Below are 12,957 nucleotides of genomic sequence, written 5' to 3' on the forward strand. Positions count from 1 at the left end.
ACTAATTCTTAAATTGCTTCTAGATTGAAAGTACAGTAATTTACCCTTATCTCGACATTTAGCTAATTGGACGGACCTGTAATGCGACATATTAAGTTGGACATTTTTGTAAACATAGAGTTCGGGGTCCAAATTATGACCCCACATTGAAAGTCGACACTGTACCACTGTCATCACAAATGTTCAATTACAGGTTAAAATTACCTCCAATCCGATACTGAGTGGTGGTAATGCGACGTGCCATTGAATGTAATTTACTGTAAAATATGTCACAAGCTGGATGGGAAGAAATTTTCCAACTGTGAAAGCTGTGGCGAGTGGCAAATGCAATCGCTAAACAGAAAGGTTTAGCCGAACAAGATGGGGATATCGAGTGATAACAAAACAATAAACTCTTCAGATTGAAGATAATTTTGTGATCCTGAAAAGGACCCTTTTTAGCCTGCATGTGAATCCAACGAGCGAACAAATCGTAATGAATGTATTTTTTTGCCATCGCTCCCTTTTAACGCTCATTCGTTCGTCTCGTTGGACTCGCCCCTCTGGCTGAGTCTGCCGATTTGTCTCTATCCTGTGACTGTGTACCGCTATAGTACTTTCTTTCAAACCGTAAACCCGTGTGGTTGTACGGCATCGGCATCGTGGATATAACAAAGGAGGACAAGTAAAGGGAAAGGCATAGTCTCACTCGAACCGTGCAGGTCTCCAGTTCCCTGTTGGTCGCATTCACTGATTGCTCCGTAAGGGTAACTAGGCCGAACGGATTGGTGCCGGAGCACCAGTATATCTAACAGCGATTATAGAGTTTCGGCCGTCGGAGTGCTCGAGTTGGCTTGCAAAGCTGCTCACGACAATCAGAAACCCCGCATCAAGAACAGAGCAGCTTCGGTTCGGCGCTCATCAAGGCAACAATTAGTTTCAGTGAGTGGCAAAGTGTTTCTCCGGCACGTCGCATTAAATGTAATTTACTGAACAACATGTCACAAGCTGGATGGGAAGAAATTTCCCAACTGTGAAAGCTGTGGCGAGTGGCAAACGCAATAGCTAAACAAGAAGGTTTAACCGAACAAGATGGGGATATCGAGTGATAACAAAAACACAACACCAAAGGTTCTTTTCAGAACCATCAACATGTTCATAAAGAGTAAACAGTAAACTAATCCATTTTTCAGGTAGATAGGTAGGTATTCACGTAGGAGAAGAAAATAAAACAATATATTTAAAATATATATTTAACAAAAGCTGTCCCCTTTGTATAGTCCTACGTCACTCCGGTTATGTCCCCGACATTACCCACCCGTCTTTTTACCACAGAATAAGACTAGTTGAGGAAATTACTTTATGGGATTTCGATTCAGAAAGCGCGTGACGTTTCTCATTGAAAATTGTTGGTAAAAGTGTTCTGTTCCGATGGAGCCATTTGTAAGTACGATCTGCTGCAAGATGTGAAGACATGTCACCAACTCAAATTAACAACGATTAAAGTGCGATACACATACAACGTCACCGTCACCGTCCCGTCAACTATTCTCTGGAACTTATTTTGGCGACGTTTATGTTGGTGTGTGTGAATTGGATGACATAAGATTTCCATGGAATAATATTCGACATGTCATTCCTTTCCGTTGATTTCGCGCTGACGAGATGTTGTATGTGTATCGCACTTAACTCTCGCTGTATTCCCAAAGGCGAAGGGAGCTGAAAAATAGAAACTAACGCGACTACTGTTTTCTCACGTTACTCTGAGCACACAAACAAATGGATTTTTAAACAACAATAAACAATAATGCAATTAATAACATGATTAATTCACACCTACGTTATCAACAAACATTTTATTACAACAACAACACATTCTAATGCTATCATTTATGTTCAATATGTTCATCCAAAACTTTAAAATAACCCCACAAAACTTCTATACACATATCATCACGCTTATTTTGAATTCCATCCAATTCACATTATCATTCCTGTCAGTGTGTGCCAATAAGCTTCTAAAATACTTTTCTAAAGGAATTCACAATAAAACACTTCACAAATATCACGAATAGTACCGCCTAACATCGTCCAGTATCCGGTCGATTGTTGTTTCGTCGATTGGAATGAACCGTTTCATGTTTCGGCTGAAGAAATAGATATCGCCCGTATAGATGTCGAACCACAAAGCGTGAATGTGCAAATCGTGAGATTCAAGTCGCTGCTTCAGAAACCCATACGAAGCGATGTTCTCGATTTGCTGCAGCGTGTTCACCTGCGACAACTTGTCTTCGATGGCGAATTGATTCTCTGGATCGATGTACGCCACAAACTTGCGCAGCGGTGTTTCCGATGAGAATATCAGCGGTTTATCCAGCCCAACCTGCTTCAAGTTCTGGAATTTATCCAAACTGGTGTTCGCATGCTCGCAGAGCCACGCCCGGAGTGGCGATATACGACGGTTTTCCTGAAACGAAACACGGTTTCACAGTACTGATCATAACTTCGCACTTAGAAAAGAGACATACTGTCGAGGCGAATTCTGGATCCCGCAGTTGATATAACAAATTCATAGCCTTGCAGTCACTGTGACCACACACGATTATGTGTTTGATATTATTGACTACGCAACCCAGCTCCAGAGCAGCCGGTTCACAGCTAAAGTACTCATCCTGGAAGTGTTCTGCGTGTGGTACAAGATTTCCGGCGTTTCGCACCACAAACATATCTCCAACGTGGGTATCCGTATACCTTGTGGGAATCATCCGACTGTCCATGCAAGTGAAGAATACCGCCTTGGGCTGTGAAAGATGAATATTAATGTTCCCTATCAATAAATGATGAAGATTCCTTACACCCTTTGTCTCATAATGTCAAAATAATGTCATAATGTCACATAAGCTGATACGATTAAGAAAAATCTTGTGGACCCATTTTCCAACCTTCAGGATCTTCCCGACGGCATTTGAACAACGAGAAACGTTTGATTCATTAACATCTAATTGTTCTGCGAGTTATTGTTGAAGTTGGTCATAGTCTTCAAACACTTTCGTTGGTTTTCCACGTTTCTCATTTCTCACATTAAAATTACTACTTTCAAGCTTTTTGAACCACTGAATACATTGAATACATTGCGATTCGCGACATATATGACATATATGATTTTATATAGGAACTGGTCTGGTTTGGTTTGGAGATTTTTCGTCAAATGAATTTCTTCCGACTTGCACTTTGTTCAAACGTGTTCTAAAGTTTGCCATTCAAAATATATTCAACGCGTGTTATTTGGCATAAAAACTCAACTACGAGGAGGTCCAATAAGTACTTAGTCTCATCGCCCGATGGTGTCAGTATTGCAAGAGAGATTACTTATCGTGTAGTACATTCTCGTAAATGGCTATTGTCAAAATATCAGCCGAATCGGACTCGTAGTTTTCTTTTGACCGTGTGTAGAAGCGGGCGTGTCCGCGGATTTAAAAAAAAAGGGAATTCAAATTGATCGAGTTGCACTACGAACTGCTGCCCCATCCACCGTATTCTCCAGATTTGGCCCCGTGCGACTTTCTTTTTCTTTCCAAACATGAGAAAGTCACTCGCCGGGCAGAAATTTGAGTCGAATGAGGAGGGCGCCACGGCCTAATTTGCAGACCTCGAGAAAACGTATTTTTCGGATGGATTAAAGAAGTTGGAGCATTGCTGGGTCAAGTGTATCGAACTAAAAGGAGACTATGTTGAGAAATAAATTGCCACTTTTCCAATTTTTTTTTTTTTTTTTTTTTGTAGGCTAAGTTATCGGACTGCCCTCGCAGGTAATAAAAATTTAAAACATTAAAATGACGCAACTACGTTGAGACGCGCGAAATGTTTCTACGAACGTTAGTGCCATTGATAAAGATGGGCATTGGAATTGTTAACAAAAAAACCAGAAGTGGGTTATATACGTGATATAACCGCAAGGTAGACGTAGGGCTACCACTGGCTCTGTAATCATTTGTTTGAAATTGCATCTGAATCTATTCTCAATGAGGAGTATGAGTATGAAATTGTCCACTATTTCAAATTTGTTGGTGGTCCAGAAAAAACCACGCAATTTTGCGAAAGCAACTGATGAAGTTTTTTACATAACTAGATGACCCGGCAAACTTCGTCCCGCCCAAAATTTATTTTTCGTTATCACATCCACATTTTTTACTAAGCGCACGTTAATGGGTCCAATCGCAGAAATGTTCATTGATTGATCTTCTAATCTACCCGTTAAAATTATTTTTAACTATAAAATTTCAGTAATTCTTCCAAAACTCGACATTATATTAGGCTGTCAAAAAAGTCCTGCGGTATTTCCGCGAGGTGTCGTTGTAAGCGCGTAGTTCTAGTTGTATTCACTGCATCGAGTCATACTATAGCTTGTTGGAAAGGTATTTTTGCGCGCTATAATATAGTCCTTGACAGTGTTTAGTTTGGTTAAGTCGTTCGTGTGTTATAGTGTCGCAAATATGGAGCAAAATAAAGAGAAAATCCGACATATTTTACAGTACTACTATGACAAAGGCAAAAATGCATCTCAAGCTGCCAATAAAATTTGTGCAGTTTATGGACCCGATACAGTTTCCATTTCCACCGCACAACGATGGTTTCAACGTTTTCGTTCTGGTGTAGAGGTCGTCGAAGATGCGCCACGCTCCGGAAGGCCTGTCGTCGAAAATTGCGACTAAATCGCTGAATTATCCGAGAAAGACCGGCATAGTAGCAGCCGTAGCATCGGCCAAGAGATAAGTCATCAAACCGTTATTAACCAGTTGAAGAAGCTTGGATTCACAAAGAAGCTCGATGTATGGGTGCCACACACGTTGACGCAAAAAAAACATCTTTGACCGTATCGACGCATGTAAATCGCTGCTGAATCGCAACAAAATCGACCCGTTTCTGAAGCGGATGGTGACTGGTGATGAAAAGTGGGTCACTTACGACAACGTGGCCAAGCCCTCATTAACGGCCAGGAAGGTTCTGCTGTGTGTTTGGTGGGATTGTCAAGGAATAATCTATTATAAGCTGCTTCCCTATGGCCAAACACTCAATTCGGACCTGTACTGCAACAACTGGACCGCTTGAAGGTAGCACTCATGAAGAAGAGGCCATCTTTGATAAACAGAGGCCGCATTGTCTTCCATCAGGACAACGCCAGGCCACACACTTCTTTGGTGACGCGCCAGAAGCTCCGGGAGCTCGGATGGGAGGATCTTTTGCATCCACCGTATAGTCCGGACCTTGCACCAAGTGACTACCACCTGTTTTTGTCGCAGGACTTTTTTGACAGCCTAATAATATCAGATTATTTTCAGACACAATTCTCGTGCAAGATTTTTAATCCACTTGCAAATAACATGTTGCTCCGTTACATGGAATAAATGTTTGATACAGAAAATATGATAGAATGAAGACAGCCCTAAATCGGACAATTCCTTTCTCGAGTTTTCCTCTTTTCAAATTTGTGTTTCATTTGTTTGGCAGTCCCCTACCCCCCTAAGAGAGGGGGGAGGAATATCTCACCACCTTAGAATCATTTATTGCACCCTAAAAACTCCACATGCCAAACTTCGTTTAATTCGCTTGATTAACTCGTAATGCAGAAATTTGTGTTACATTTGTATGGCAGCCCCCCTAAGAGAGGGGGAGGAGTGTCTAACCACCATAGAAACATTTATTGCACCCTAAAACCTCAATATGCCAAATTTGGTTTCATTTGCTTGATTAATACTCGAGTAATGCAGAAATTTAAGTTTCAATTGTATGGCAGACAGAAACTGATGCTCTTGGGTACGATTACATCACCGGAACCGAATGCGCGAATCTCTCTTTGCTTGAGCGCATTCGCAAACGAGTAAAATAAATCACAGCCTGCATGTATTTGTGATGACGGTTTCTCCAGGTGCCTTGATTTTGCGTCCGTGTTCGGGAACACATTTCGATCACCACAAAAGCAATAATCATCAATAAGCTATATTGTTATGATTTCGATAGCCTGTTTTCAAACCAATTTTTAAGCTATTGAAAAGATTATTTTTTTCACTTTACTTCTATTTTTTTTCTTTTTTGTAGAATGTCGGGAGTGAGAATTGAACTCGTAACCTTAGCGTGAGGAGGACGGATGTTACCACTACGCCAAATCGCCTCCACATATTGAAACGATTTTTTGGACTAATAAGTGATAATCACATAACTCTTTGATATTTTATCTTTCGAATGAATTGATTATTAAACCGCTCCATTCAGCCGGTAAAGAAGTATTAACGCTCAAAACCTTGCACTCCAGCGTCACTTTCTCGTTTTCGAAATTTTGAACTTACACCCCGATAACGAAATGAAAGACGTAGTCCTACGTCAAAATACATGTATTATAGTCAATTATTATGTCGCCATTCGCAACGATATTAATTTTTTTTAGAACTACCCTATTTGTTGGGCTCAATCTGCGCAAGTCACGCTTCACAACCATCTTCATTGACTGGGAAACCGCTGTTTGTAAAGTCAACACATGCACTGACCTTCAACTTAGCAGATAACAACATCAATATTCACTCACCTGCGGATTATCTCGCACTTTCTGAAACTCCTTCACCATTTGCTCCCGGGTAGTATTCCGGTAACGCATTACTCCTCGCAATATTCGCTCCATAACTGAGGCTTGATGTTACTTGCTCCAATTTTGCAACACAGACAAAACTAGCAAGAAACAGAATATATTAGCTTGCTACAGAAATGGGTCGATGGCATCTCCACGATAGCATTTGATTCTTCGAACAGCAGTGTTTTGTGTTGCTGAAATGGTCGAACAATAAACTTAAACAAACCCGGTCTCGATTATCATTTTAATAAACATACCTCAATTTGGAACTTTTCAGGAATCAACTGTAAACACAGACAATCCGCACACGTACAAGTTCATCCACCGACACACCACGACGCACGTGCTTCTTGGTAGCAGTAAACAGATGACGGTAGCGGCGCGAAACAAAGACTGAGGCAACTCTTATTACGTCATATCAATTCGTTCGCGTAAACTTTTTCTCTATGCGATCGGTCGAATGGAACAGAAATGCTCTTTGCCGTATCGAGTAATGTTGTTGAGCGCCTAAGACACAGTTGTTACAGAACCAGCAACGAGGGAAAACTGTTCACCGCTGAAAATCAATAGATCGACCGATCGATTCTCACACCCGAAGACCACTAATTGGTGTAAACGAAACGAGTTTTTCTGAAACAACTCGTTATCAATCGAATGTTATCAATCCACATAGCTGCTGCCGGATTTTCGTGGGGCATTGATGCAATTTCGTTCTATGAGCATAGAGGGTGATGAAGCGTTGGACAGCTATGAATGTTAACCATATTAAATTAGAGAAAAGTGATCGCCCTTGAAGCGATTTTCCCAAAACATTCGCCATAGACAGAAACAGGTGATAATCATTTAGTACTAGGTCCGGACTAAAAGGTGAATGCATATGAACCAGCCAATCATGTTCCCGGAGCTTCTGGTGATTAATCGATGAATGCATGTCGCGTGGCTCTATTCTGATGAAATAATATTCCAATTCTATTGGCCAAAGCTTATAGTAACTCATAGTGATAATATCCTATCTTTATCACGACACTTTTCAGTTTTTGACGTCGTAAGTAATTCAATTTTTATCCTCAGTCACCATTCGTTTCAAAAATGGTTTGATTCTGTAACGATCCGGCAGCGTTTGGCAGATAGAAATTTCACCCAAGAGGTGTTTTAGCGTTAACTAAAAGTTAACTAAATTCAACTAAGCTGTATTAGTATTATTTTTATAAATCCAGTTTCCTTTTACGTTGTCGTTAACTGTAAATTCTCTGTAACGTTCATGATTTTTAACACTTTACGGACCGCTCACGAGATTTCTCGTTTCCGCGTTCCTTCTTTACGGACTTTTGTGAAATTAGTGGATAAAAGTTTTTGTTGCGTGCAAGTTTCTGTTCAACGTCTTGCTGGAATGAATGAATAATGAAATATTTCAGTTGAAATAAATTGATTGTTTATCAAGTAACAACCCTCAAAATCATGCTCATTAGCTCACGAAAATGTGTTTTGGGTCCTTTCAAATAACTTTTTCCAATTTTCTTTGAATTTATTAATTTTTCCCATGCAAGTTGTATAGGTTTTGGCCTATAAATTTTCTTAGACCCTTTTCCGACCAATGAAAATTTGGCTAAAGATAAATAAAAATATTCTTTATCGAATAAGTACTATCTCGAGAATGTGTTTTCGGTCCTTTCAAATAACTTTTTTTCAATTTCCTTTAAAATAATTAATTTCTCCCATACAACTTGGCCTATAACTTTTCTCAGACCCTTTTCCGATCAATAAAATTATGGCTGGAAGATAGGTAAAATATTTCTCTATTGAATAACTTCGTTAACTCTATTCGAACAACTTTTTTTGATTTTCAAAATTCTGTATATTTTCCTATATTGACACATGCTCACGTTTCAGTCTATAACTTTTCTCTGTCACGATCAAGTGAATTATGAATTATGCGGAAAGATGAATGATTCAGTTCTCTATCTAATGAGCATGACTTTGAAGGTTGTTAATTGATAAACAATCAATTTATTTGAACTGAAATAATTCATGATTCATTAAATCCAGCAAGACGTTGAACAGAAACTTGCACGCAACAAAAATGTTACGGTACCATCGAGCTAGTTACCATTGATCAATTGTTTGCGTACGATCGCAGCAAGCTCGTGTGGAAAAATTCTGGACATTCTGGAAAAATCATCTCTAGCGTGCAGAAGGCTTTTTGTGTGAAACAGTTTTTAAGTTATTCTTGTTATAAATCTGAATCTTTTACTTTGTAAATCAACTTACTGATTTGTGAAGGTAAGAAAATGAATTTGTCGTTAGATGTTCCTAATGTATCATACAAATATTTAGGGCATAACCGAAACGGAAGCTGGACAGGCCAATTGAAAAGGCTAGAATAGAAGAAATCACTGAATTGTAAGCACAGATATTTAATATGAATTCTGTAGATCTAAATTAAATTATTATTTTAGTTTGAAGCATATATTAAAGTATCGCTAACAAAAACGGTGAGTTGCCTTTTGATTGCTGTCGCAACAAAAAACGTTTAACTTTATCTGCTGAACTTTCATCCGCTAACTTCACACATATAGGCGAATGAACTGCAAAGTTCGAAGCCTCTTAAAAACTTGCAAGCAAAGCAAGCAACTTCACACAAGTCAAAACGTGCGGTCCCAGGCATATGTCTTACAGATTTCTTCCCGGTCCTTAAAATGTTAAGATGTTTATTGTTAAAATAAATGTTTACGCTATTTCATTTGGGTGTTTCCCTATCTTCGTTAAACTTTTCCAACTCTTTTGGTCACGTTCTTGTGTTTTGTTGAACAAACTTTTGGCACAACTTCTTTTTTTGACGAACTTGTTTATCGAAGACCTCGAAGATTTCATCTTGATTTTGATTCCACAAGAATATTCAAGAATTTAATAGATTTTTTATTAGAGAGGATATCATGTAGTTTCCGCAGTGTATAATGAATAATTTACGTTGTACAGTTTGAAGATCATTTCTCAACGCTAGTAGATGCTAGTAGTGTTACAAAAAATCTGCAAAATTTTTCTGCTACACCCATACCTCGCTTTACGGCCTAGATACGTTCCACGAAATTCGGTCGCAAAGCGAAAAGCCGTATAAGGAATCAATTATTCTAACACAAATTTATAAAAATTCAATCAGGTCACTTCCAAATTTGTTAAATATGTAACATGGTTTATCATTCAAAATGCATTTTATTCTTCTATTTTTATTTCATTTTAATCAAAAATTAAATTCATTAAAATCAAAAATACATACATAACATAAACATAAAACATACAGTACATACAACATACATACATAAAAACCAACAATAATCTATAAACAAAAATGAAACAACTTCATGTTACGTATATGTATACATACCTAATTTGTATGTTGCTTAAGTTATTGTCTCGCAAATATTTTTTTCACTTCTGTACAAAAGTGATTTTTGAACCAATCCTCATTTTTTTGCCGTTATAACGAAACATTTTAGGCCGTAAATCGAAAACGTGCCTGAATGGAAAAGTGCCGTTATAGCGAAATGCCGTATAAAGAGCGGCCGTATAGCGAGGTATGGGTGTATTTCAAATCTAGGAAATTTGTCACAGATTGTCACATAATTCTTTATTCCTGTGTTAATTTGAATAGTTAGTTGTGGGTTGACTTTCATTTTAGGGTAAATGATGTTGGTTTGTCCAGTCGAAAATCTGATCTTGGTTTGTTCACGCACCTGTGTCAAATCAGGTATTCGAATGTTTCCAAACATAAAAATAAAATTGTCTTTTTCATGATTTACAGTAGTTTTACAGGATATATTTACGGATTCACATGTTTTAAAGATTCATAAAGTCCACCTTTTATTGGTGTCAATGCGCCCCTCATTTGAGCTAACTTCTAATTAACCACTAGATGATTATTTGGTACATATTCAAACCTTTTCTGGATTATAACACTTACAAATATTGTGAACGACATGCTATTTGTATAAGATATATAAGTTTCAAAAGTTTCTCTGTGTTGAGTGGTGTTCACCTTTAAAGTGCCCAAGAAATGGAAATATTATGAAGAAAGCCCAAATTATGGATCAATATGATGACAGTAAACTCGAGCAATGAGTAATGCAACCAAAATCTACTTGAAAATTAGAATTTCTTAATTCAAAAATAGTGTTTTCTAAAACCGGATATACCATGATCATTTTTCGGACAAACCATGATCAGAGGAGAACAAACCATGTTCATGATTTCTCTTTGAAGAAATTCGTTAAAAACATTTAAAAAAATAAACAATTTCAACGCCTTATGGTATTATTAGCAACTAGAGACTTGGTATTTTTCAACAAACACAAACTCGTCTTGATTACGTTTTCTATTTTCATGAAGAAAAATCGTCGCGTGAAAACATACAAAATGGGACAAATCAACATCATTCACCTTAACATTATAAAAAACAGACTTTTTTCGGATGGAGATAAAAAAACTAAAACACATATTTGAGTTTCATAAATTTCTCATGGAAGGTAATTATATTAGCTTACATGCAAAAAAAATATAGGAGGTGGTATTCAAGACACGACTACTTTGTTGACGTAGTTTGGGTTCTGGGGCCGCTACTTTTCTTGCTTTATATCAATGACATCAAACATGTGTTGAATGACAGTGACGTAAACTTATTTGCTGATGACACTGTAATATTCGTTGAAGCTGAGACATTGCAAGATTGCTACATAAAAATGAACCATGAACTGCAAAACTTAGACGAATGGTTGAAATGGAAAAAAAGTCACAGGAAGGTTGTGTCCGAGACACGGCCGCATAGTTGACGTAGGATTCCGTTAGACTATCTGTTGATTTTGTATATGTTTGAAGAATTACATCGTTAAACTCTTTGATAATGATTTGGTGGTCCCGAAAAGGGCCGTTTTGTTTGGTTGTTGGGTATTGTTTGTTCACTCCACCAGTGTTTACCGAGTGATGATGACAAAAGTATGGTAAACATTCGTGAGCAGGTGCGTATCAGATGAAAGGTGCCGAAGTGGAATGAGATATGATTAAAATCGCCCTCTGTGATCCTAGACGAGATGCCTCCTGTGTTATGTATGGATGAAAAAAAGAAAAAACTCACCAATGAAATAAACGATAATTACCAATACCGAACACAACTATCAAGAGAAACTATATTCGAAATGGAAAAAGTAATTTTATTTTATAATTTTTACTTTCTGAGTGTTTATTCAACCCAATGCGAATTTTAATTGGACTAACAAAACCTAATATTATACGTAGAGCATATGAGAAATCACTTTTTCTAATATTTTTCCACTTTTCCATTTTTTTTTAACCGTATAAACTTTCCTTGAGTGAAAATGAACACAACAAAACAGACAGCTTAAACCAAACGATCCGTTCTCGAGCGGGAACTAACACTGGTTTTTATTTATGAAAATTGAAATAAATCGCTCCATATTTCAAGTCATTTTCAACACAACTGCTACCATATACAATTTTACACTTACATTTGTGCTAAATTTTTCACAATACACGATCGGTCATTGATATGAAATTTCACGAAGCAACCAACATTAAAGTTCCAAATTTAAATATTATTTGCTAGAATTAATCGTATCACTCACCTTACTTGCCATATAAAAATGCCCCCGACTTGCATATATTTGCAATGCCGATTTCTCCCAGGCAGCTTGGTTTTGATGTCTCTGTTAGGGAACATTTTTCGGTGGGAACAAAAGCTCCTCCTACTTTCGTATATTTGCAATGTCGATTTCTTCCAGGCAGCTTGGTTTCGATGTCTCTGTTAGGGAATACATTTCGGTGGGAGCAAAAGCTTCCCCTACTTTTATGTATTTGCAATGCCGATTTCCCTTAGGCAGCTTGGTTTTGATGTCTCTGTTAGGGACCCGCCACATGTGTCGTTAATTCCGACCAATCAGAAGCGGGTATTTCCGTTACGATAGGAGTTGGGATTTTTCAATTGTTCGATAGTTAGTTTCAATGCATATATTATTTTCTTCAATATAAAAAATTGTTATGGAGTGCCGAAATCGATTGACGCAAAAATTTGATCAATCCATCATGAAATGACTGAGCAATAAGCGTATGAAATTGGACAATTTTCACGGTGTGCTCGATTTTCGATTTTCAATTTGTACCCCAATATGTTCCCGAAAGACGTAATCCTACGTCAAAAAACTCAAGTTAAACATAAGTAAAACAAAGTACATGGTAGTATCGACACGTTATCTTGAAAACGAAGGTCTTAGTATAAGTATTGATGGGCAAATGGTGGAGAGAGCATCATCGATCAAATATCTTGGCGTTATTTTTGACGAAACGCTGCA

General features: G+C 37.8%; 1 protein-coding gene across 1 annotated transcript; it reads right to left on the minus strand.

Moving 5' to 3' along the window:
* Positions 1-1,816: 1,816 nt before the first annotated feature.
* On the minus strand, positions 1,817-7,211 carry LOC129776780 (beta carbonic anhydrase 1). Its single transcript, XM_055782620.1, has 4 exons — positions 6,859-7,211; positions 6,560-6,795; positions 2,508-2,780; positions 1,817-2,446 (listed from the first exon to the last, which is right to left on the minus strand). Exons 2-4 carry the CDS (start codon positions 6,650-6,652, stop codon positions 2,045-2,047), a joined length of 768 nt encoding a protein of 255 aa, XP_055638595.1. The 5' UTR covers positions 6,653-6,795; positions 6,859-7,211; the 3' UTR covers positions 1,817-2,044.
* Between the last annotated feature and the right edge of the window lie 5,746 nt (positions 7,212-12,957).

Source organism: Toxorhynchites rutilus, chromosome 3 (assembly GCF_029784135.1).
Source record: "Toxorhynchites rutilus septentrionalis strain SRP chromosome 3, ASM2978413v1, whole genome shotgun sequence".
NCBI lineage: Eukaryota > Metazoa > Arthropoda > Insecta > Diptera > Culicidae > Toxorhynchites > Toxorhynchites rutilus.

Coding starts and splice junctions, on each gene's coding strand:
- LOC129776780 (XM_055782620.1), bottom strand. CDS start 6,652: ATGGAGCGAATATTGCGAGGAGTAATGCGTTACCGGAATACTACCCGG. Junction 2,781..6,559: donor AAGTGCGAGATAATCCGCAG/GTGAGTGAATAT, acceptor CATCTTTCACAG/CCCAAGGCGGTATTCTTCAC. Junction 2,447..2,507: donor ATCCAGAATTCGCCTCGACA/GTATGTCTCTTT, acceptor GTTTCGTTTCAG/GAAAACCGTCGTATATCGCC.